General features: G+C 41.9%; 1 protein-coding gene across 4 annotated transcripts in view; it reads right to left on the minus strand.

Moving 5' to 3' along the window:
• Positions 1 to 4,929: 4,929 nt before the first annotated feature.
• Positions 4,930 to 26,353, minus strand: part of LOC149083942 (ankyrin repeat and BTB/POZ domain-containing protein 2) — a 132,619-nt gene continuing 111,195 nt past the window's right edge. For all 4 annotated transcript variants that reach the window (XM_089234319.1, XM_089234317.1, XM_089234320.1 and 1 more), the window contains exons 9-17: positions 22,725 to 22,826; positions 21,171 to 21,264; positions 20,788 to 21,059; positions 17,711 to 17,876; positions 17,389 to 17,567; positions 16,128 to 16,233; positions 15,817 to 16,004; positions 13,826 to 13,894; positions 4,930 to 8,750 (exon numbers count right to left, since the gene is read on the minus strand). In XM_089234319.1, coding sequence (XP_089090445.1) covers positions 8,424 to 8,750; positions 13,826 to 13,894; positions 15,817 to 16,004; positions 16,128 to 16,233; positions 17,389 to 17,567; positions 17,711 to 17,876; positions 20,788 to 21,059; positions 21,171 to 21,264; positions 22,725 to 22,826 — 1,503 coding nt within the window. In that variant the 3' untranslated portion in view covers positions 4,930 to 8,423. The remainder of the gene's footprint in view (positions 8,751 to 13,825; positions 13,895 to 15,816; positions 16,005 to 16,127; positions 16,234 to 17,388; positions 17,568 to 17,710; positions 17,877 to 20,787; positions 21,060 to 21,170; positions 21,265 to 22,724; positions 22,827 to 26,353) is intronic.

Here is a 26,353-nt window from a genome sequence, read left to right on the forward strand (position 1 = left end):
CACGTGCTGCATTGATTATTATGGTGCATTGCGTATTATAGTGCATCACGTGCTGTATTGCTTATTATGGTGCATCGCTGATTGTGGTGCATTGCGTATTGTTATGCATTACGTATTTAGTACGTTGTGTACCGTATTGCTTATTATAATATCGTGCCTACTGCTTATTACGATGTATGCTTATATTGTGGTGCACTGCAATATGGAGAATTGCTGATTGTGGTGCATTGCGTATTTTATGCATTAATGCATTGTGGTGCACTGCAATATGGTGCATTGCTGTTTGAGGTGCATTGCATTTGTTATGCATCACGAATTGTAGTGCATCGCGTGCTGTATTGCTTAATAAAATGCAGTGGTTATTCCTATTGTGCTATATTGCTTATTGTAGTTCACTGAAAATAGTAGTACAATGCTGGTTTTAGTGCATAACATGCTGTATTGTTTATTATAATGCAGTCGTATTGCGTATTTTGCCGTATTGCGTATTGTGGTGAATTGCTCATTGTGATGCTTCGCCGATTGAAGTGGATTGCTGATTTTGCTAGTTGCGTACGGTTATGCATTACGTATTGTAGTGCATACGTGCTGTATTGCTTATTGTAATGCAGTGCTTATGAGCAATGCGTATTATTGTGCTTTGCTTAATGTGAGACGCGTATTGTGGTGGATTGCATATCATATTGTATTGCTTATTGTGGTGCATTGCTTTATTGATTATAATGCATTGCGTAGGGCATCACGTTCTGTATTACTTATTTTAATGAGTGCTTATTGCATATTGGGGGTGTATTATGCTTTACTTAATGCGATACGTTGCGTACTGTGGTGCATTACATATTGTGCTGTATTGCTTAACGTAATGCAGTGCTTATTATTATATATTGTGATGCATTGCGTATTATGGTGCTTTGTCTATTGCGATGTATCGCGTATTGCACTGTATTTCGTATTGTGACGCATTCCTTATCATGGTGACTTATTATTTTGCTGTTATTGTCGAGGGTGTTGTATTCCGTTTTATGCTGTATTTCTCATTGTGGTGCACTGCATGTAGTGGTAATATTGCCGGTGATGGTGCTTTGCGTGTTGAAATTCACCTCATATAGTTAGTGCTAAAGAAAAATACGCACATGTTTTCAATTTTTCCACCGTTGATTTCTTGATGGAAGACGCAATGTCATCAAATCATCTCGCAACAGTAAAAATTTGCTGACGTAATACTTGAACGATCCCTTTGCGCTCGAAGACGTCATAATGTCATGAAGTTACTGTACAGGATAAAGTTTGAATTATTTACAAATTAGTTTTTTTTTCTTGGGTAAATTTGAATTTCGATAAATCAGAATTTCAAACTAATCAGAAATTTTAAATAATCAGATTTCAAATAAAAACACTATTGGATTATCGATTATAATTTCGATACGGTGAGATTTACATTCATCGTGAAAATCTGATGTCTCGTTGGATGACAAGCTATCTCCAAGTGGCTTCTTTGGCTCATTATGTGGCCTCTCTCTCGCAGGCGAACGAAGCAACGTGTGAGTTGGCTTAAACGCAACACAATAGTTCACGTAACGGACGCTACTATACTGTATGTAATGTACAGGGCACATAGGTAACAAGACGTATGGTGTATTTTACTTTCAAACCGTTCACCCTACACAGAAATACTTTCAATTAGAAAAATTATGCAAATAACGTGTATATATTGTAGTACTCAGATTTAAGCACAGTGGTCATAAGACCGCGGACGCACCGGGAAAACCTACTGGTGTTTCAGCCAAGCGAAGCCACCCCCAAGAAAATCCAACCCCCCAGGGCACCCCTCACCAACTCTCTCGTCACCCTGCCTCCCTCACATTCCCGACCCAACAATAGCCCTGCATCTCCGGCCGGCACCACCAGGACGTTTGCGCCCCCAACCCCAACTAAACATCCTCAGCCCCAACAGCCACCACCCAAAAACCCACATTACTCCCCACGACCGAATTCCCCCGCCCCCAGAACCATCCCGCCCCTTCCGGAGCTTCATTGTAAGTCAAAACAATAAATAGTTACACACAAAACATATTTGCAGACATCTGGATGCTTCACAACACAGGCCTTTACGGCGCATCCGTTTCGTTATAATGTCAGTTCTCAACAGCTCCTCAGAAATTCATTGCATTGCGTGTAGGGCCCTTATGGCGTGGCTACACAGTTATCCGTCTTCTTCAGGTACAGGGCCCCTGTGGCCAGTCCACGTGGGAGTCTTTCTCCTTCACGTGCAGAGCCCCATTGGCCTGATTACACGGTATCCAACTTCTCCACTCTTGTAGGGTCCTCATCCTAATAAATCCTCGAGTGGAAACCGGTGGGCTTATGGGCCTTTTTCCTTTCCCATTATCAGCAGCCATGGCTCCCCTTTTGCGATATTTTCCTTCATGGCCCCCCCTGGAATATCCTGGGGGCCCCCCCCTTGGGGCCATATGGCCCACGGTTGAGAACTACTGGTTTAAAGGTCGTCGGAGAGCTGTTAAAAAAATAGATTCGAATGCGAAGAAATCAGATTTTTAAGTGAAATATGGTGGGGGAAAGAAGGTTGGTCTATTGCATTTTAAGTTCCATTAAGTGGTACGCGGCACACTTCCAGATCTCTCAAGTAACCTGTGGCATATTCACAGATCACTAACGAACGTGCAGTTCCACATCAGTTAAATAAAGTATGCTCAACCTTTTGGAGAAAGTTAGTCACTTTGGTTTGAAAACGTGTCGCGGGGGGCCACTTGATGGATCTGTAAATGTGCCACTGGTCACTTAAGTGATCTGTGAATGTGCTGCACACCACTAAAGTGATGCGAAACTACACCGCTGGTCACTTAAGTGATCTATAAACATGTCGCGGGTCACTAAAGTAAGCTGCGATTGTGCTGCGGGAAACTTAAATGATGTTAAACATGAACCGCGGGTCCCTTAAGTGGTTTGGAACTGTGCAGCCAATCACTCGAGTGGTCGGTGAACATACCGCAAGCCACTTGAGTGATCTGGGGATGTTCCGCTTGGTTCATTTGCACAAAGTTAGGTTCGAGGTCGCGGGCCACATCAGATGACTGCGAGGGCCATGGGCTGAGCATGTAGTTTCTATGCGCCATATCTGTTGTGAACAGAGATTAATGAGGGTTTATTAAGTCAGTTTTCCGTGGTTCCCAACTTCGAGGCGCGAATGCGAGCCGATCTCCCAGTAAAAAAGTCTCGCCACAGAGAGCAAACAGGCCTACAACAGTACAAATATTCAAACATAACGCTTCACTCAGAATTTGTAATATAGATGGCATAGCACCTTCTAAAGTATCAGCTAATAACAAATTTACAGATCAATTCAGTGATACGCAGGGCCGTCTTAAGAGCATCATGGGCCCTCGGGCCAAGTGATTTTTCTGAGGCCCTACCTTGGCAAATTCTCGAAAGAAAATGCACTCCTTCATTTTTCTGAGGCACCTACAGTAGTGCCATCTGTTATGAATAGAGACAAATGAGTCATTCTTAAGGCGGTAAAAAAGCGTGCGCTCATTTTGAAATTCCGAAACTGAAAGAATCATTTTTGCGGCACAAGACTGGCTATTTTTCTAGTTTCCGCAGAATTTTCATCTGTTATTTTTCGTGTGCCGCAATTTTCTTCCTTATTCTAAAAGTGTGACGACATCATCACAATTAATTCATAAGTACGACCCCTTCAATATATTAAGGGTTGCCCATTAGCGACCGTTCTTTACATTGACTCTTTCCATTTCCTATAAGATAGCAACGTTACCACCTTTTTCAGTTGCGGCTGAATAAAGTTAAGAACCCTCGGGTTATGTTAATCATTACAAGATTCATCCAAAGACTGGTTATTTGTGGAGATGAAGATTACACGGAAGAAAATTCATCACTGCCCCCACGGGGACTCGAACCCCGGTTTCTTCGCTTGCCGGACGAGTGCTCTACCAACTAAGCTATGGAAGCAGATAGAATATTTCAACCTTGGAGCGCGGCAAGCGAGAGACGGGGGTTCGAGTCCCCGTGGGGGCAGTGATGAATTTTCTTCCTTGTAATCTTCATCTCCACAAATAACCAGTCTTTCGATGAATCTTGTATTGACAAGTGGAGAGGACGTTTCTGTATGTATGTTAATCATTGTCTGTCAATAGTCTCGGCCTAGGAACGGGCCGCAGCCGTGGGCCTCAAATGCAGAGGGGAGGAATGGTGACACGATTATTTTCGACAGTAGTACATGTCGACCAATACACCACCTATTGTAAGGATTGAATAAATTGTACACACACACACAGGGACAGTTAAAGAAAAAACAAAATCTCTTCCCGCAGGGTACTTCAAACCTGGTAGCAGCACTAATTTCCGGCAAATTCGCCGGAAACAAAATTTACCTATTCTACAAGCGTCATCTTCCAGCGAATGTTAACCGCTGTGTTGGTCGAGTGGTCATACTAGTTCGAACCTCACCGGCGGCATAGTGGTGGTCAGCTGAATTTGCTTATCTCTGGTTCCCGACTTTTCGAGGCACGATATGCGAGCCGATCTCTCTCTCTCTCTCCGTTGAAAAGACTCGCCACAGAGAGAGCAAAAGGCCTACGACGGTACAAATATTCACTCATTAGACACTATTTTAAATATACATGGCAGCTATGAAGGGGGAAAAAAACACTAGATATACGCACATTGTTCCAGACTCTGCAACGAAGCCGGGCTGTAAGACCAGACATGGCCCAGGGCTCCCACGGAGGATATAAGCACACTTCGGATATAAGGGTTGGGCCACGCTGACACAGTACGAGTCCGTCGACAGATCCCTGGCGTTCATTCATTCAGCTCATACCAACGCTTTTGCTCACCAATAAGAAAATTGAAGTCATCAAACAAAAATTCTAAATAATTATTCAGGTATAGACTTTAATTAACCTTCACAAATCTTAAAAAAAAAAGTACAGTGTGTAGTAAAAAGATATGATTATTTCTAGTTTCCAACAGCATCTGAAACATCTACCAGATGTGCTTTTAAAAAAGAGGCACACAAATACAATATAAATGTATAAAAAAAATAAATTGTATAATCTCAATATTACATCGTTCCGCCATGGGAAAAAAAGAGACAGAGAGAAATGGCTAATAATAATAATAATAATAATGACGTTAAATATGAGATTATTATTAATAATAATACTTGTAACAAAACTGATTTCCAAAACGGTGGGCTACTGAGGTAGAAGAGAATATTTAAAAAAATAATAATTATTATTATTATCCACATGCAACATTATTCCAGTAATCGTACCTCCAACTCCCTCGAGGCTACGCATAATTAATAGCCTCATGATAATTATGATAATAATAATTCAATTTGGGTCTCTCACAGAGGACATAATTCCATTGTTGTCGTTGCAGTTTTATTATTATTTTTTTCTTTTCCCGGGCCTCGGACTGTACAAAAAAATGAGGCTTCGGATTCATGGCACAGTAAAAAAAATAAAATAACGTTATTCTATAGGCCTACTACTAGAGGGCAACTGCAGTAAATTGATGGTTAAGAACTTTTATGGCACACAGTATGTGATTTTGTTCTCCCGTGATAGAGCAACGCTATTTGTGTGTTTTGTTCACCCCCTCCTTAATATTCTAGTTTAACATTTATTCTCACCACACGGGAAAGATATATATATATATACAGACGTCCCCCGGCTTACGAACAGGTTACGTAAATCGAATTGTTCGTCAGTAAGATGAAGTATGCTTGAGTATGTATCTTTAATTCTCAAAGTACTATCATGATACGCCCTGTTTTTACACATGGCAGAATCATAATTTAATATTTAAAATAAGGGTTCTTGACATTTTAAAGCCGCGACCCAAAATCAAAGAAACCATCAACTTCGTGACCCATGGCCCCCCACATCCTGAAGCAGGGCACCCCCCCCCCCTTCCGGCCAGACTTTCACGGGGCCCCTTTATGAATTTATAGCGTGAATAAACAAAAAAAATGATTAAAATTCCACCGGGCCCCAGAGCTGGAGCCTTTTCAGCCCACGCCTTGTGGGGGCCATGTCGTGACCCATGGGTTTAGTTTTGGCGTACAAATACTTATTAAATATTCCTATTTTTCTTCTTCTTGTTGGGTTTTCTTTCTTCTTGTTGAAATTTTTGAAACTAAACAGTGGAGTTTTAACTGAGGCCAGATAGCCCAAGGGCACCCCTCCCCGACCCAAGGCCCCCGAATAAAACAGGAATTTTTAAATTATTGAAAGATTTCCTTAATCCAGAAAAAAAAAAATCTGAAATTATTTTTCATTTTATTCTTTAGTTATTTCTCTCATCAATTCCTTTTTTGTCAATTCTGGTATTATTTTTCATTAATTGTGTGAATTTTTTTCATTTCGGCACAGTTCCAAAACATTTAAGCGGTCCGTGGCACAGTTAGAGATCCCTTAAGTGCCCTTAAGTGATATGTGACACAACTTCGAAGCATTTAAGCGGCCCGCAGTGGAGTTCCACAACACTCAAGTTAACCGCGGCACATTCCCAGATTACTTAAGTGATCCGCGCCACATCTACGGATCACTTGGGTGGTGATGCGCTACTCTTAAGCGGCCCGCGACACAATTCCAGATCATTTGAAATACCCGCAAAACATTTAGAGATCACTAAAGTAGCTCTGCAGAAGACTTGTCGATATGGAGAACATCAGTTCAGGTGCCCACAAACTACGGAATGGTTTTTCTCGTTTTTGGCACATCGAGTGAGATGCCATTAAGAATATTTCATATTTTTATATGGGGGTGGTTGATGACGTAAGCATCATTCAACTCCTTCCCCCTTGTTATCCAAAAGCCAGTAAACTGAACCCCCCCCCCCACATAGATACTGACGTAATACTTTAATGACCCCTGATTCTTTAAAAATTTATATTTCTCTCACTGATTTCAAATTCTTATCAATTCTGAATTTTTATATTAATTTATCTTAGTGTGTGCACATATTTCTGTATAGATATTTATGTTTTCACATTCCTGCGGATTCTGTGATAATATTATGTGTGTGCTTTCTTTGGATACCAATTACTCCCTCCTAAATACAGGGTCTCCCAAATTCATAAATCGGGGGATTTTTTTTTTTTGTCGACAAATCACTGGAAATATGCAAATCAGAGTCCTATGAAATGCAGGGTGTACGATATTAAAAGCTCATTCCTGATTTTTCCCGGTTGCTTTTCGTTCACATAAGGTTGTTTTTGATAGAGAGGAAAAAATTTTGTTCAAATCTCCCTTCGTGTGAGAATAACGTCTTCGTAAACCGCATTCAAATATACCAATTCCTTGAATTTTTATGGATTTTTAAACTGTTTACGAATTTATATATAGGACACCCAATACTTAGAAATAGCGTTATTACTGTCACGACTTGCAATGTCAATATGCCAAACATCATCACTGCAATCACGATCTGGGCGTGATTCTCACATGTTTGAGAAATTTTTTCAAGGGCTTCCTCTCCCCCCAGAATTCTGGGTCTCAAACTGAAACAAATATACCACCTGACTGACCCAAATCCTCTCGTCCAGAAATCCCTCAAGCCGAATTAGATAACTGGACATAACGTACAGTCTAAGCCTCGTCGAAAAAAATCCATAGTCCAATCCTTGCCTAGCAGTATTTTGCATAATATGCACAATGGCGAAATCATCATCATCATAAATCACCCATGAGCGGCTCGAGGAAAAAAATATCTACCCGTGAGACCTATTTTTGGCCTTCTTTGCCAACGATTTTTTTTGTCGAATCGCGTTTTAACTCGAATTTGGTGCCCTCTCCTGGAGCAGCGCCCTTTGCGTCCGCCCAATTCAACAGCTGCCCCTGCAATCACCTAATACATTGCGCTGTAACATAAAAGCTGAACATATATATCAGCTGCATAAATCATTTTTGTCCTTCATGATAAAATCATTTCCTACGCAGTCAAAATCTGTTAGAAACTTCAAATAGTCGCCCTTAATTGCACAGTCAAAATCACATATTCTGTACTGTAAATTGGTACCTCAGAACACTAAATATACAATAATAGCAACAAACTATCCTGGGCCATGATAATGAATATAATGGAAATTTTAAGCGGGAATGTTCACTAGGGAGTCTTCCAAGGGGTACACCATTCGGTCAACCAGTTATTTACATATTCGACATTCCATTCAGGGCAAACAGATGCATTTGAATACCCCCCCGACGAGTCAGTTTTATCATCCGTATACTTACAACCTTCTTCAAGAAAGATAGAGTACCGTGTGTCTGAGAATCAACACATCCACCTTCTCAACACTTGGTATGTAATGAATATAAATTAGAGTCATTATAGATAATGTAGATAAAGTTGGTTTTTTTTTTCCTTGTCGGGCTTCAGCCTTTGCTCGTAGCCGGCGTCTTCGTGGTCTGAGATTTCTCCCTGATTCTGGTCTGAAGGGTGAGCAGCAACCCGCTCAGAACGTCATGGTTGTGCAGCTTCTTGCCGAATATCAGCTTCCTGACGCTGTCGTCGTAGGTGAGCAGCGCGACCATGTTCTGCAGCAGGAAGCCCTGGCAGTACTCGAGCAGGTAGACGGCGTTGTAGATCTTGGCGTGGATGTACATAGAGACGACGTTGTCCAGATCCACGAGGGTCGAGCTCCTCACCTCGCAGAACCGCAGGAGCCCGTCCAGCTGGAAGAAACTGGCAGCGGCCATCAACTGAAATAATACCAGAAAAGACGCAGTGTCAGTTATAAATTACATTAAACATCCAGAGAAGGACCGGACATATCCCGCTTTCCATCCCAGAGAGATATCGAACCGTTCGATATCAACAACGTTAATATAAATACGATATTTCATATATACAGGGCGTGCATAATTAAAAGACCCTATTTTAAAGTAGCCTACACAGGCGAAACCAGTTATCAGAAAAGTGTGAAATTTTGTGGAGGACTTCATGAAGCTATGGGAATTTGTTTCAGGGGGAAAGCTGCACATGTCGCCACCAGAAGGCGTTTCACTTTGAATACCTGTAGTAAGCATGTAAATTAATGTGATGTCACGCAGCGGATGTTATAAAACCTAGAAACATTTGCGGAAATCTTGTTTCTCAATGATTTTGCTGCTCACAATGACGTAAGTTACGAGATCGCGCTTTCTTGGTCTAATTGTTTTACCAAAACGGCCATTTCGCAGTAACCGCTCTACGGAAATATCGGACTTGGAAGAGGATTTGAAAAGGTCCAATGAATATTAGAAACCTTCGGAGCATGATAACGGAATTTGAAACCACGGGATCGCTGGCTGTTCGTCCTGGAAGATGAAAAAACCCCGTTTCTGTACAAGCAGTACAGGAGGTTTCGCTTCAGGTGGAAGAGGACAGAGCTTCAAATTCTCGTGGTATGTAGTGTCACAGGCGTTGGATAGGCCACGTTCAACTGCCTATAACATCATGGGGAATATCCTCCGATACTACCCGTACAAACATTCACTTGTGCAGCGGTTGATTCCACATGATTATGACGCTCGACTCCGGTTCTCACTGCAGTTCCAGCTCGCGTTGGGGTCGATTCAGAATAGCCTCTGAATATCCTCTGGACAGACGAAGCACATTTTCACTTGGATGGTGCTGCCGAATTTGGGAACCAGAAAATCCGCACGCTATCTTTGAGGTTACGTTGCATTCACCAAAAGTGACGGTATGGTGTGGATTTACTTCATCATTCATTATCGGTCCCTACTTCTACGAGGAGTTACGTTCTACAGGTCCAGTGACATGTTCGATCACCGGAAAGCGATATGCATTTCTGTTACAGAACGAAATTGTTCCAGCTCTGCAAGCACGTGACTGTCTTGCAGAACAAAATCTTTATGCAAGACGAGCTCCTCCACACATTGCAGTGTGTGTAAAGAATGTTCTTAAAACACATTTTACAGAAGAACGTGTCATCAGCCGGTATTTCCCTAATCTATGGGATCACCGGATAAAAATCCCCGAATAAATTAGGATCCCCGGACCTAAATACATGCAATTTTTGGCTTTTCTTGGGGGCATTTTAAAAGTCCGGTAAGTCGTCACAATCCAAGAACTTTACCTGACCTTAGAGGCGGCATTTCACGTCGCGTGCTGAACATTCCTACGCACACACTTCGGTCGGTTGTGGAGCATGCCATCTTGCGATTTCACATGGTATCTGAAAATGATGGCCATCATGTGGAACATGTTTTGCTGCAGTAACAATTGTAAAAAGTGTTTAACAATTGTTAAAATTTTAAACGTTTGCCTAAATTTGTAATTTCTTAATAAAACGCCCTCTGGTGGCAACATACGTAACTATTTTTTTCCCTCCTGAAACAAATTCCCATCCACTTCATGGAGTCCACAAAATTTCACAATTTTCTGATGATTGGTTTCACCTGTAGGCTACTTTAAAACAGGGTCTTTGAATTACGGACGTCCTGTACATATATGCAATAAGGAATCTGGAATAACAATCGTGATCATAACATCGTCCGCAGTAAATCAGATATCGTGATCTTACCATTGTTCTTATGTAGATAAATCACACAATAATCATATTGTCTTGTATATATGATAAAATCTGGAATTGAATTTATCCAATCTGGAATATGCTAATATCATTGATTTTCATTTAGGGGCCGTTTAAGTATTACGTAAGCAAATTTTTAGCCATTTTTGACCCCCCCCCTCCCCCCCGTCAACAAAAGTCAGCAAAACGCCGACCCCTCTCCCCCTCCTTGTCAGCAAAATTTCGTCATCAGCTCTGCCCTCTGAATCCTAACTCATATTTTATGTTCATAAAGGGTGGTTGATGACGTAAGCATTATCCAATCCCCCCTTGTCATCAAAAGTCAGCAAATCGGAAACCCCCCCCCCCATCAATGATGACGTAATACAAATACAACGCCACAACAGGCAAATTGCCCAACGAGGTGGCTGACTTAAGAACATCATGGATCCCCGAGCCATTTTTTGGAGGCCCTACCTACTACTGCTACACCACACATGAACCCCTCCCACACAGCTCCCCACCCCCCGCGGAACCCCCCAACGAATCGGTACATGCGGGAATGTGCGTGTACGTGTAGTGAAACCTGACGGGAAGTTTTTTGTTTCTCTGTAATGCTTGTTATGTGTAGTGCTGCCATCTGCCACCAGTTTTTCTAACTATGAGACTATGAGTGAAGTGTTATGATTGAATGATTTATCGTTGTAGGACTGTTGCTCTCTGTGGCGAGACTTTTTAACGGTGAGATCGGCTCGCATTTGCGCCTTGAAGTTGGGAACCACAGAAAACCAACTTCAGCCGACCACCACTGTGGGGTTCGAACCCGGATCCTCGCATCGCGAGTCCGTCACTATAACCACTCGACCACCATACTTGAACGGCCCCTTATAAGCAATCGTGCCGGACCTTTATCTTTATCTGAAACCGACTATAGCTCAGGCCTACCACAATGAAGTGATTTTCTGCCCTTTACCCAATTGGGTGAGCTATAGCGGAAAAATGAGCCTCAACATCACAGCCTTTCCGAGAGCCAGACGTCCCTCCCAATCTCCCACAACGCTCCCGCCTCTCGAACCGACAACGCTGCGGCCGCCATAGCGCAACCCGATCCCCATATCCAAAAAAAAATACATATACTGTATATATATATTAACTTATCCATGCTTTAGATCAATGTCTCGCGACAACAGTCCTCGGTGGAACATTGTCTTAACAGTAGCATGGCAAATATTCAAAATCAAAAATGTACAAAAGAGAATTTGGAAAGCTTTAATTCTCACGCTGGTGGGCCTTAGCGCCAGGCACCAGCGGGTATTCCTTGAGAGCCAAAGAAATTCTCACGCTGGTGGGCCTCCTAGTGCCAGGCACCAGCGGGTATTCCTTGAGAGCCAAAGAAATTCTCACGCTGGTGGGCCTCCTAGTGCCAGGCACCAGCGGGTATTCCCTGAGAGCCAAAGAAATTCTCACGCTGGTGGGCCTCAATCGTGCCGGATCATAAGATGCAGATTGTCGTCTATATGGCCGGCTCCTCTATTTCATTCACACCCGCCAGAGGTGGATGAAATCATTACATTGAGGGGGTGGGCGGCAACTCTCAATATAATGATAATCTCTCTAAAATGATATTTTCCCTTGGTCGGCATAATATCGTTACTTCCGGGTTACACTGTATTGCATGTCAGCGTCATCTATCGATGACTTATGTAACTAATTTCCCCCCCCCCTTTGAAAAAAAATATGATCTCCTTTTGATCCCACTTGAGCGAAGCTAACTTTTTTTCTCATTATCATTTTCTTTTGTTAATTAGTACTTAATATTTTAATGAAAGTTGACACACCCTTTACTTGAATCATAAACTAAAAATTTATCTATAAAAACAGCAATAAACCGTTTGCATTTTTGTTTATGGACATAATATCTTGCATCAGCAATGTCTACAAGAACGTTGTGTGTATTTATGTCAAAGTTGTAAAAACTGCTTTGACACAGAGAGAAGGATTCACCGGACCCGGGACGCTCATCAAACAAGTCACAGTCCGTAATACAAAATTACCAGCAGTTATTGAATTTCCCATCGCTATGGCTTAGTGTGTACAGCATACCAGTGCCTTCTTAACGAACGCATGGGTCCAACCGGGAAGGGGGCCTCAAAAGAAGTAGGCACCTCACAAAAATGAGATATAGTGTAAATTTTCCTGGTTGGGAATCAGATAAATCGCTTGACCCGGGGGGCACATGGTGCTTTTGAGACGGCACTGCAAGCATATTCACGATATTTTGTGAGGATATCTCGAAATCGGCTACAATGATAATCTTGAATTTTGCTTAAAAAAATCACTATCAATATATTTTTAAATTCCTCAACAGGGTTTGTTCTTCAAGGGTGTTTGATGTTTTGCACTATCTAACCCGTTAATGAAGTTGCCGTGAGGCTACTTTCTTCTTAGTGCATAAAAGTGTTGTGCAAAAAAACTACTTAACAGGATGAAACAACTAACTGAAGTCGATTCACCAACGAATCAAGTATAAATATGCATTTTATGCAGGCGCGGATTCAGGACGACGTGTGGGGAGGGGAGAATTGTGTAAGTTCTTAGAATCGTCCCGTACTTTACGGGACAAACAAATTTTCCTTATTTTGTTCGGCTCTTTAGAAGGGCGACCGTTATTATTGCCCCCCCCCCCCACCGACTGGATCCGTGCCTGAGCGAAGGTAGACATCTTCAGCTGTGAATGGAGTAGAGGCAAGTCTCTCCAGCTGCGAATGAAGCCGATGCAGACAACTTCAGTTTCAAATGAAGCGAAGGCAGACCATCTTCAGCTACCAATGGAGCGGAGACGGGCCATCTTCAGCTGTTAGTGGAGAGGAGGCAGCCAATCTTCAGTTGCAAATGAAGCGGAAGCAGGCGGATCTGTGCTTGATTTCATGGTGGCAATAACGACGCCGATTCAGAAGAGACGCCAACAGCAGAATAAATTTAACGGCACCTGATGATAATATGTCACCTCTCGATATAACGATAACCCTATCCACAACGATATTTTTTCTTAAAGTATCGTTATATCGAGGTTTCACTGTATTTGCAGTTTGAAGGTGCACTTGTAATATAAGTTGCATGCATTCATTCTTTGAGGAGATCATATATAATAATAATTATTAATAAATGCTTAAGTAATTATAATTATTTCGAAATAAGTCATTTTTGTATAATAAATTATCAATATCAGTTATCACATAATGAAGGTAAATGAAATTTCACCTCTAAAACGTCGTTCTGATCGATATCGCAGTTCTCAAATCCTCCTTTATACAGGTACTGCATAACCAGCTGATGTAGGGTACATTGAAAGGAAGGAAAACATAGTGAATCAATATATCTCTCAATCGTGAGATAACTAATGTTAATGTATGGAGCTTATTAACACTAAAAGACAAAAAAATATCATAGCATACAACTGAATTTACAATGAGTGTCCCGTATAAATTATTGGATTTAAAAGAAATTATAGCAAAAATTAGGTATGTATTTTATAGGCATTTTAATGTACAGGGTGATTATAATTAAAGTTCTCGTACTGTGAGGGGTTTTTCTCAAAAACTGCTTATATCCGAATACAGGCAAATTTTTAGGAAATCTTAATGAGACCATGGGAGAGAAATTTATGATATAAAAAAAAAGTTAAATTTTTTACCACCAGGTGAAAAAGTGGCACTCTTTTATTGACTTTTTCTTTTCCCCATGGTCCATATAGTGTATATACAAAGTTTCAATATTCAAGTTTCAAATTTGGATTTCTAATTAATACAGGGTTCAAAGCAAAACAACTGCTTGATCATTTCTTTGACTTTTTCCTGACCGAAATAAAAAAAATTTGCCTTCACAGAATCTTTCGATCACTTTTATTAAGGGGACGTTCAAGTATTACGTAAGCAAATTTTTAGCCATTTTTGACGCCCCCCCCCCTTGTCAGCAAAACGCTGACCCCCCTCCTTCCCTTGTCAGCAAAATTTCGTCATCAGCTCTGTCCCTCTGAATCCTAACTCATATTTTCATAAAGGGTGGTTGATGACGTAAGCATTATTCAACCCCCCCTCCCCCCTTGTCATCAAAAGTCAGCAAATCGGAAACGCCCCTCCCCCCATCGATGATGACGTAATACTTGAACGGCCCCTAAATAGTTGCATATTTTCTTGGCCTTTGCAAAGTATTTGGATTTTTTTTTAACCGTTGTGCCAAGTATTTGCATATACAGTCGAATCCAATTTTAATGAATACCGTTACAGCCAAAATTTCGTTTAAACCATAGTTTCCCAACCTTTTTTGTCCCACCGCCCCCTTCTTCAGAAATTGTTTTTCTCCCATTGCCCCCTAACGCAATCTAACCCATAGGATCCTATGTTATATCTGTAGCTTCTACCGCCCCCCCCCTGGAACTTTCCATCGCCCCCAAGGGGTCGTTAACACCCACGTTGGAAATCACTGGTTTAAACGAACGCTTTTCTAATCCCTCAAATAAGTTTACATAGGAACAATGCAAACAACCCGAAATTCCTTTATAATGAAATTTCGTTATAACGAAGTGATTTCTCCGGTGTCTTGGAGTTCGTTATAACGAGATTCGACTGTATTTCCTTGGCTTTTGCCAAATATTTGGCACTCTTCCCAACTTTCCTGGACCATTTCCCGATTGCTGGGAACCCTGAGGTAAAATTTACATCTTTCTCTGCCACACGAAATAAATGTACACCGAAACAACGGGGAACACCCCGTGTTTCAGGCATATTAGAATATTTTTGCCACTTCCTATATCGTAAAATAACTATGTCCCAAAACATTTCAAGACGGATAAAGAGTGAAAAAGTTGCAAAAAATCAGGCATTTTTTCCCATCCACCTATATATCAGCACCATCATGTTCAATTTTTGCTGGGGTGGGCAAATGTTTTTCGGTACAACGGGAATAGGCACCACAATTTTACTTATTAATAATTATTCAGTAAGGGGGGGGGGGCCGATAAAAAATAATTTTTATATCCGCTCCCAATTATTTTTCACTAACAGGTCAAATCGAAGAGGCGAAATCCTCTTTTTGCTGAAATTTTTTTCTCATATTTTACTTTCATTTTAGAACAAATGGTAGAATTTTTATTATATCGGGGCAAAACGGTTTGTGAAACACTAGAAATGCAGATTAAATGTGGTCAGGACGGAAACACAAATTTTTTAGTGGCTAATAATATCGGTAATCACCTGGAATATATCATAGCATATATCATTTATCTGGACGACAGGTGGTACTCCTTCAGAGAACTTCGTAGATAACATGGACTTGAACCTGGGCGAGGCATTGACGAGTATGATTTTGTGAGCGTAGAAAACTCGGCCTTCGACCCTAAACTGAACATCGGACATTTCTGGGTTGTTCACGTACGTGGGATCTGCACGGGAGAAAAAAAAATTATATTTATAATTCACGACATGTATATTATTCCTTGGCCTCATTATACTCAGTACAATAATTTGAAGAAAAAAAATTCTGTCACATCAAAGTTATCCCTCACCGATTCGAGCTCCACCAACATTAGGGACATCACGGATTTCTTTGATGGATTCCTTACCGAAGCAGCTCGAGAAAATATCCGCCAGCAACAAGCTCGTGCCTTCCTTCTATAAACCATATAAGAAAAATATACAGGGTGGTTATGAAATAACTTTGTCGATTTACGCGCTCCCCAGCGGCCGCAAAAATCAACGCATGAAAATGATGTCCGAGCAGAGCCACCGCCAGGGGTGTGCTACGGGTGCAGTCATAAACGGGCCCCGCGCTTTGTGAGGCCCCGCACTCACGGTTAAATTTTATATTTGGAAGCTCTCACCGACTCTTAAAAGTATTTCTTTTATCAATTCTTAATTTTCATCAAGTCTCGAATCCCCCCCTTCCCCCGTTATTCTGAGTTTTTAACAATTCTGGAATTATTTCTTGCATCGATTCTGTGTAATTATATCTTTCAGAGTTTGTTTTGGTTCTCGCTTTTATGCATTGCAAGATGATCAGCGTAGTGGGAACTTTGTCACCCGGGTAAGCAGGAATTTCGGCACCCCTTACGTGTAAAAGAAGTAGTTCGATGTTGAATTCGGCGCCCATGGTCCAGCGCCCGGGCACCAGACCTGTCTGCTCACCCCCCCCCCCTTCTGCCTAGTTGCGGCCTTAAGTATAGCACATAGTTTCCCAAACGTTTTGTTACATCTCTGTCTCAGCCTTATATAATATACCTTCATCAAAAAAATTTCTTTCTCATCGCCTCCCAAATCAAGCACTCTCATAGGATACTACACTAAACTCATAGTTGCAACAACCCCCCTCCCCCCGGGTTCCCTCTCCTCGAAGGCTAGCATACAAACACCTTGGTGAGATCTTTCTTTGACTGCGTCCTGCACCGTCGTTTATGATGCTGCAGGTACCGTTCCAACATCATTCATGGTTTCTAACAACGCCGATCACTTGGCATTGCATAAAGTGAGCGTTGCCATTTGAATTTTTCGAATTTTTTTGCTGTGACCGTAACCACGAGAGAGCTGTTCCGTTTTTCTCTTTAGTCTCGAGCGCATACTGTGGGAAAAACCATATCTCGAATTTCATGCGAGTTGATTTTTGCTGCTGCCAGGGCTTCCTATAGCGAAAAAAAAATTAATTTATGACCACCCTGTGCATGCTGAAGCATGCTTAACGTAATAAATAACTGCGTCAATAATAACGTATTGCACGATCGGGAAAAATAAATCGACACAGAGTTTTTAGGCGCATTTACAAACACAACGGACCTTGCTATGCCTGAAGATCGTGAAAAGCAGTGGTAGGCATTCGTCAATGAATTGCGAGCTGCAGTCTTCGGGCCAGACTTGAAGGAAATCCTGCAGCAACTGATCAATCATCGGTTCGACTTGCATCTCGCACGCCATCGCTAAGGTATTCATCCAGCAATGCAATGTCCAGGGAACGCCTATATTGAAAATTAATGAATTTATATATTTTTTCCCCCTTAAATCTAAGAAGAGAAAAAATCGTACGCACGCATTATGTAGAGCAGAAAAGTTGTATATAAAGTCCATTTGATTAGAGATCGGGAAAATGATAATAACGCACCTATATTACGCAAATCCAGAGTGATGTCGATGTGACCATTCTCAGCGCTGTGATACATCGTTTCCTGGAGAGCCTTCAGCTGTGCCTTCGTTAGTTTGATAACCTGGCTGTTATCGGTTATAGCTGTCACGTTCCCCGAGCTCCTGTTCAGATCGTCGACGCAGACCTAGATTTCCAAAACATATAATTATAAAATCCGCTTTCTCATGCGCATTCTCTGAAATGATGACATGAAAAAATTTCCGAAAACACCGAGAGACGATGATTATCCCCTTGAACCAAAGGTTCTTAACCTTTTGCGTTACACAGATCCTATGTACACTGGTGAAATAAATTAAGAGAATTTGCATATTTTATCGAATTTTATGAAAAGAACTGAACTGAAAGTAAAACCACTGCTTCTAGACAAAGATGCAAATCTTGAACGTCAAATACGTAAGCGTACACGTGTGTGTAGGCGGAGCCAGTAGAGAAAATGGCTTTATAAGCGCGCGTAAGTTAAGACGCATTTCGTTCGCTAGCACACCTCGGCGAATTTCTTGGTGTTATTTTGCAGCAATCTGCTAATTTGAAATTGTAACAGTAAAAATGAGTAACCACCATCGTTTAGATGATGGAATGAGGTGGCGTATTGTGGGGAGGATAGAAGCAAGGCCAATCTCAAGTCCAGATTTGTAGAGTGTTCAATTTAACGCCCAGCGTCGTGTGTAACTTATGGAAACAGTTCCAGGATATCGGATCCATCGAGAGAAAGATTGGGCAAGGTCGTCCAAGACCACTACGGCCAGAGAAGATCGCCATTTGTCGATTATAGCGAGGCGTAACAGGAGTGCTACAACTTCTCAGCTCTCTTGTGACTTGTATGCAGCCAGAGGAAACCGTGTATCAAGGGTGACTGTTTCCAAAAGACTTCATGAGAGAGGGTTGTTTGCAAGAAGACCTGCTGTTTGCGTCCCGCTCACTTCTACGGACAGGAGAATCCGTTTATCATGGTGCAGAGAGCATAGAGATTGGAGTATGGATCAATGGGCGACCGTTCTCTTCACTGATGGGTCCCGGTTCAGCCAAGCACCGATTCTCGCCGTACGTTCATATGGAGAGAACCAGGGACCCGCTACCTACCCTCCAATGTCCGCGAAATCAACCATTATGGCGGAGGAGGTTTAATGGTTTGGGCAGGCATCATGTTGGATGGCCGCACAACTCTCCATGTCTTTGAAAGAGGCACTGTGACTGGTGTGAGGTCTTAGAGCCCTATGTTCACCTTTTCAGGGGTGCAGTTGGCCCTGAGTTCATTTTAATGGACGATAACGCGAGGCTACATAGAGCTCTTCTGCTCGACGATTTTCTAGAGAGTGAGGATATTCGCCGGATGGATTGGCCAGCCAGATCTCCAGACCTTAACCCTATAGAGCATGTCTGGGACGCTCTGGGGAGGGCAATTGCAACTCGCAACCCCCCCCCCCTCTCCGGGAACCATCCAGGGAATGAAAACAGCGTTGCTGAACGAGTGGGACCAATTGCCACAGGAAATGATAAACTGTCTTATTTCAAGTATGAAATCACGCTGCGAGACTTGTATATCTGTAAGAGGGGACCATACCCCCTATTAACCCATCTATTAACCCATTTTTTTGTTTATTCTGCAACCGCTGTTTCATACCTTCCGACTCCAACGAGTGTTACGCACGATCATGCGTGTGTATTACAATTATTGAATGGTTATTTGTTTTGTATCAATGTATGTACATATCAAATTTCATTAAAATCGGTACAGTAGTTTTAGAGATAATCAACCAAGCCTACGAATTCTCTTAATTTCATACACCAGTGTACCATTAAAATGGGGATAACTCAGATTTCTTGTAAGTCCGGGGGATTATTCTGTAAAAGTTTGATAAACGAGTTTTATAAAGCTGGAAAAAAAAACCATAAGCCTATTTTTTTACATTTGCTCGAATGCAACCGATATGTTTATTGGTGAGTTTTATAAAAGGATTTTCATAGTCTAATAAAAACCTGACAATGAAATAAAGTTTAAAACTTGTACCAATAGACCGTGAACCGCTAACCGTCAGGGGCGTACGCAGGACCTACCTTTGGAGGGGCACAAAAATTTTCTTCTCAAGATATTTTGAGTTACAACTTTTAAAAAGCATTGAAATTAACAGAAAGTGGTTAATGCAGCATATAAAAGGTATTTTCTTTTGTATATTTGAATTTTTCACAGAAATATTAATTTTTTTCTTCTAATTTTTGGTCGGCTTGTAGAGCGCACGAGACTCTTCAGGACCCCCCCCCCCGCCCCGTGCGTACAATTCTGTCCACCGTACCAATAAAATTAGAGCTAGACCCCCTTGTACCAATAAAATGGGGGTCACGGAACCCGTGTACTAATAAAATTAGTAAAAAATTAATAAAAGTCCACATATTCCTTGTACCAACGAAATGGAAGCCACTGACCCCTTTGTACCAGCAAAGGAAGGCCATGGACCCCTTATACCAATAAAATGAACACCGCGGCAGGGCCTGTTCCTCATAAGTTTGGGATCTGTCCAAATATGACACATATGAATCTTTTTTTTTGGGGGGGGGAAGTCCCGTTTAGTACTCTTCTTTGAAGCATAGGCGTACGCAGGGGAAGGGGCCCATGTAAGTTGTGCCTAAAATACAAATAGCAGCCAATTTTAGAGCCCCAAAAATTTGTGAGTCCTGGGCACGTGTCCCATTTACCCAGGCGAGAAACATGTCCTGCACCGTGGGCCCTTTGTACCAATAAAAGGAAGGTCATTGACTACTTTTTAAAAAAAAATTCAGTTTCACGCGTTCAAGCTCACGGACCCACTGAAAGGTTGCCGGGGACCCCCAAGTTTATCCAATTAAATTTGTTGTCAATTTTTGGAAGATGACAGTATGTCTTGAAGCACTATATTAATATTATTCAGCCGAAATAGTTGATTGCATAATAAACTGTTTTGTTAGTAAGGAGTATTTTATTTGCATAAGAGCTATGTGGAATCAAGAAACAAATTATTTCGTTCGAGGATATAACAAGACTGAATCACGCCGGTCATCACCTGAATCCTAGCAGCTCTCCTGTCATGAGTTAGCTGAGATGCACCCTCCGCAAGGATCTCCTCCAGGGACAAGACATCTTTGCTGCTCTTGGCGATGGGATGAGACAACAGCAGATGCAGCATCGTCTGTTGGCCGTGCGCACCGGCTACGGCTATGGCACTGTAACAACCACGTTGGGCTGCACCGCCGTACGCTAGCGAATCTCTGGAAGTTGTGGACAGGAATGGGTGTGCGCCGTGCATCAGCAACAACTCCGCTAACTTTAATCGTCCTGAAGAAACAGAGATACGGTAAAGTGATGTTACATGAGCTAATCAAGACCACAGTTTATTTTATTTACATGATATATATGACACCTTTTAGTGAAATTTCTTGAGCTGACCTGAAGCAGCAGCGAGCTGGAGTGGCGTAACAGTAATCTTTTCTTCACTGAGATGCGCACCACCTTCAACATTGGCACCTTTTTCTAACAAAAGCTGGAAAGGGAAGCAAATGAAAAAGTTAACCGTAGAAAATGAATACAATATGATGCAGCGGCGGCTCGAGCTTACCCACGGCCCGGTCGCGAAGCTTCATGTGCCGCTCCTAAAGTGACCCTAGTGGGAGGCTGACAGGGCTCCTGTCTAAGGAACCTCGAGATAAACCTGAATTATTTTTTTTCAGAAGAAAGCCGCACACCATTGTTTAGCGTGAAAAATGTTCGTGACCATACGTCCCGCATTTGAAGTAGATTTTTTTTTTTCCTCCCTATTTTTTGGTCCAGAATTATTTAGTCGTTCTTAATAATTCCAGATAACTTAATCCTCAAAACAGCACATGGTGAGCCATCGTCACTAGGAATTATCCTTTAAATGTAATGTATGACGAGGTTGACTTTAATTAAGAAATTTATTTCAAGTCTGTTTCTGGTGCTCCAGGGACCGGGTAAGTGAAAAGCCAAATTTTTCCTTTGCCTTCATTCGACCGCTCTGGGTGAAAAATACTAGGTGAAGGAACCGAAATGTGTGTGCGTGCGCAATTGCCTCTTGTGATAGAGTACAGGGGCGGCTCTTGGGCTATGCGATTCATTGCGGCAGCATGGAGCACCGTTCAAGAGGGGTGCTAAATCCGAGGTGAATGGGTGGAAAAGTTTCATCGACAAAAAAAAAAAAAAAATCAAAGAAAATGATTCCTCTCTGCCCGCTCTGTAGAGGTGCCAAATCCAGGGATGAAGGGGCAATTTAAAGAAAGGGTTTTTTTTTGTCAGGAATTGTTGAGATAAGTTGTAAAGGAGGGGCATCGCCCCAACAAAGGTAGGACTGACAAGTCTCATCTCGGTCCCCCAAGATCCTCTCTGATTATTTTTCTTTTTTTCACGCTATAAATTAACTGTAGAAGGGAGTCAAATATCCTATCAAATATCTACCTTGGAGGCCTGCGAAAGATTCGAGCCTAGGGTCCCTGACACATGATGTGGGGGGGTCATGGCTCAAACGCGTGATCCCATGTGAATTTTTACTGTGTGAAATTTTTAAAAATTTTAGTCTAACTGAATTCTACGCTTGCCCTCCTTACAACCTGCCACCAAAGTGCAACACCCTTCGCACCCTCGCTTTAGCTGCCCTCGATATGATATAGCATAGTGCAGTCACAGCACACCAGTTAAACTAACACCATAAATAGCAGAACGTGGTCTTCCACGCGAGGCTCGTGACGTCACTGAGGAAGGTAATCTCACCATAGCCATTGGACATACTACGAAAAGGGGTAAAGATGGCTCATGCGTTGATTTCTATATCCAATATCTATCTACACGTAAGATGACCTTCTTCCGTGACGTCACGAGCTTCGTGCAGAGGCCTGCTATAGTACCCTGCCTCAATTTTGAAGCCTCTACTATCCTCCCCCCCCCCCCCATTCTTCCAGTAAAAAAGCACGTTGAATAAAAACCTCTTACCTTCACCACAGACAAATGGCCATGGGTAGTGGCGTAAGTTAGAGCCGTCCAGTGTTGCGTTTCTGGGTTCACACTCGGGAATGAGCTGCTGTAAGCGGGAGTCTGCAATAAAAAAGAAGCAAAACAAAAAAAACCAATTATGCTCTATGTTGAAAAGGTCTCCGGACACTCGATAACATTTTAGTTTTATTTAGAAATCAAGAGGGGGGCGGGCGAATGCCACCTTTCGACACGACTAAACTCTACAATTTTCTGGTCATACTTCAGGGTTTCCAGTGAGCTGGAAAGTCAGGGTAAGTGAAAAATGGACAGAGAATGTCAGGGAAAAATATCAAATGTTTGAGAAAAGTCAGGGGAAAATTCTGTGAACGGAAAAAAACTGAAACTGGAAAAGCATTTGGAAGTTTAAGATATTTGATTATACATTGGATCCCGCTTATAACGTTCCCATTTTGAACATTTTCCCCAGTTAGTATGACTTATTTTCCGAGTCAAACTCTTCAAAACTCACCGAAATTTCTTGTTTTAAGCGTTTTCCCCGCTTATAACGTTTTTTTCCAATGACGGTTTTTTGAAAAACGGTATAAGAGGAATCCATTTTTATTTATTTCTTCAGGAGTTTGGATCAGAAAAAGTAAAGTAAAACATTTAGAGTTTGGTCGAGAGAAAGGTCAAAGAAATAATCGGTGAAATTTTGCCAGGAACCCTGCAATTTCAACATGCCCCCCCCCCCCCCCCCCACAAGTTTGGGGCTTACAGGGCACCAGCTCGGGTCAATCCTCATCATCTTTAGTTTTTCCACAATATAAGCTCACTCTAAAGGGAACATTGAGAGAGACTAGCTTGGGGGCCTCATTAAAGATGCCAGCCTAGGGACCCGACTATAGGATGTTGGGTCTTGCGCCTTAGCAAGGATCACAGTCAATATATGTTGATCTCTATAGTCAATCTCTATAGCATTGAGGTAAGACTTCTGAGTAGGCCTGATAATTTTCTCCACTCTCAAGTCATTAAACAACTGTTTGAAACACCATGTAGTGTGACAGAGCACATTATTACACTGGAACTTGAGTAAAGCTAGGGCTACACTCGTGTCCAGCTAAGCCCAATACTTTCCAATGTCATGGGCAAGTAGTGCTGTCCCTCCACCATTGGCAATGATCATCAAATGTTGGAAGCTGGGGTATTGGAAGGCTTGCCAAACAGAACGACCAGAACCAGCTATCCCTCCAGCGCAATTCAAAGGAATTGCCTTCCTTTCCCGATCTTCCAATCCGCCTGGCCACATATTGGTCAAAGAACGCCAACGATCATAGCACGCGTTGGCGTATTAAATGGGTCTAGGTCAATTCGTCGCAATCAATTTGTCGCAGCGTCAATTCGTCGTGCTACAAACTCGTCGCGGTACAAATTTGTCGCAGAGTCAGTTCGTCGCGGTGCAAATTTGTCGCAGACTCATTTCGTCGCGGTACAAATTTGTCGCAGAATCAGTTCGTCGCGGTACAAATTTGTCGCAGAGTCAGTACGCCGATCAAATAAATTTTCAAAATTCAGTTTTCATGGTATTCATGCCACACTTCCCGCTTTCTGGCGGGATCTCCATTTCTCGCAGCGAGGGGCGTTGGGCGAACACACCAAGATGATAAATTACGATAAAATAAATTTTCAAAATTAAATTTTCACCGTATAAGCCGCACTCCCGCTTTCTGGCGGGATCTCCATTTCTCGCAGCGAGGGGCGTTGGGCGAACACACCAAGATGATAAATTACGATCAAATAAATTTTCAAAATTCAGTTTTCATGGTATTCACGCCACACTTCCCGCTTTCTGGCGGGATCTCCATTTCTCGCAGCGAGGGGCGTTGGGCGAACACACCAAGATGATAAATTACGATAAAACAAATTTTCAAAATTCAATTTTCACGGTATAAGCCACACTCCCGCTTTCTGGCGGGATCTACATTTCTCGCAGCGAGGGGCGTTGGGGGAACACATGAAGATGATAAGTTATGATAAAATGAATTTTCAAAATTAAATTTTCATCGTATAAGCCGTACTCCCGCTTTCTGGTAGGATCTCCATTTTTCGCTGCGAGGGGCGTTGGGCGAACACACCAAGATGATAAATTACGATAAAACAAATTTTCAAAATTCAATTTTCACGGTATAAGCCACACTCCCGCTTTCTGGCGGGATCTCCATTTCTCGCAGCGAGGGGCGTTGGGGGAACACATGAAGATGATAAGTTATGATAAAATGAATTTTCAAAATTAAATTTTCATCGTATAAGCCGTACTCCCGCTTTCTGGTAGGATCTCCATTTTTCGCTGCGAGGGGCGTTGGGCGAACACACCAAGATGATAAATTACGATAAAACAAATTTTCAAAATTCAATTTTCACGGTATAAGCCACACTCCCGCTTTCTGGCGGGATCTCCATTTCTCGCAGCGAGGGGTGTTGCGGGAACACACCAAGATGATAAATTAGGATCAATGCCCATCCCAAAGCACAATTTGCCTAAGGGGTCATTCAAGTATTACGTCAGGATCGGGGTGGGAGTTTCGGATTTGTTGACTTTCGATGGCGGGGGGGGGGGTTTGAAGGTCGCTTACGTCATCAACCACCCCTTTTTGAAGATATGAAATATTCTAAGCTGCTGGTGAAATTTTGCTGACAGGGGAGGGGATGGGGGTCAGTGTTTTGCTGATTTTTGCTGACAAGGGGGGGGGGTCAAAAATGGCTGAAAATCTGCTTACGTAATACTTGAATGGCCCTAATTCACTATTGAATATGTATCTGCCATGTAGAGAATACATCTTTGAGGAATTTTTTACCGACAATATATCTAAGGCCAGCATTACACTATGAAAGTGTTCTAAAAGTCCTTTTATAAAACTTGAAAAATTCAACCAATAAGATTATCGGTTGCATTTGCTCGAATGTAACCTATGAACTTTATTGGTTGGATTTTTTGAGTTTTTAACATGAGCAACTTATCCGGTGCAAATTCAATTTTGAAAATGTGTGTGATCGCAATTTATCATCTCGGTGTGCGCCCCAACTCCCCTCGCTACGAGTAATGGAAATCTCGAGAGAAAGCGACAAGTGTGGCTTATCCGGTGAAAATGAAATATTAATTAAATTAAATTATTAATTATTTCAGGTTCTTGTGGAGATACTGTAGTGGTTAATGTTGGTGGGAGTCTCGATTCCACATGGGACAGATACAAGTTTACACTTAAAGACAGCCTCCGCTGTACTGTAATTTGGGGAATATCATAAACACCGACATTTTTTTACAGAATTTTAAAATTTTATCATAAAAAAAATGATTTTTTTAACATCTACAATAATTGAATAATAAAACATTAATATCAATTGTAATTTTAATTTCGATGATTTTTTTCGAAATGACAAAAAAAAAAATTTAGTAAACTGTGTGCATTTCTTGATGGAAAAAAACTTTTCTTCATGTTTATTTTTTCACGTATGAGACAAAAAACCTACATACAGATCGCGTGACGAGTTGACTCTGCGATAAATTGACGTCCCGACGAATTGGTTACACGACAAATTGTCACTGCGACGAATTTGTACCGCGACGAATTTGCACTGCGACGAATTGGCTC

Source organism: Pholcus phalangioides, unplaced genomic scaffold (genome assembly GCF_987345545.1).
Source record: "Pholcus phalangioides strain wild (caught in Gottingen) unplaced genomic scaffold, Ppha-v1.0 ptg000008l_1, whole genome shotgun sequence".
Lineage (NCBI taxonomy): Eukaryota > Metazoa > Arthropoda > Arachnida > Araneae > Pholcidae > Pholcus > Pholcus phalangioides.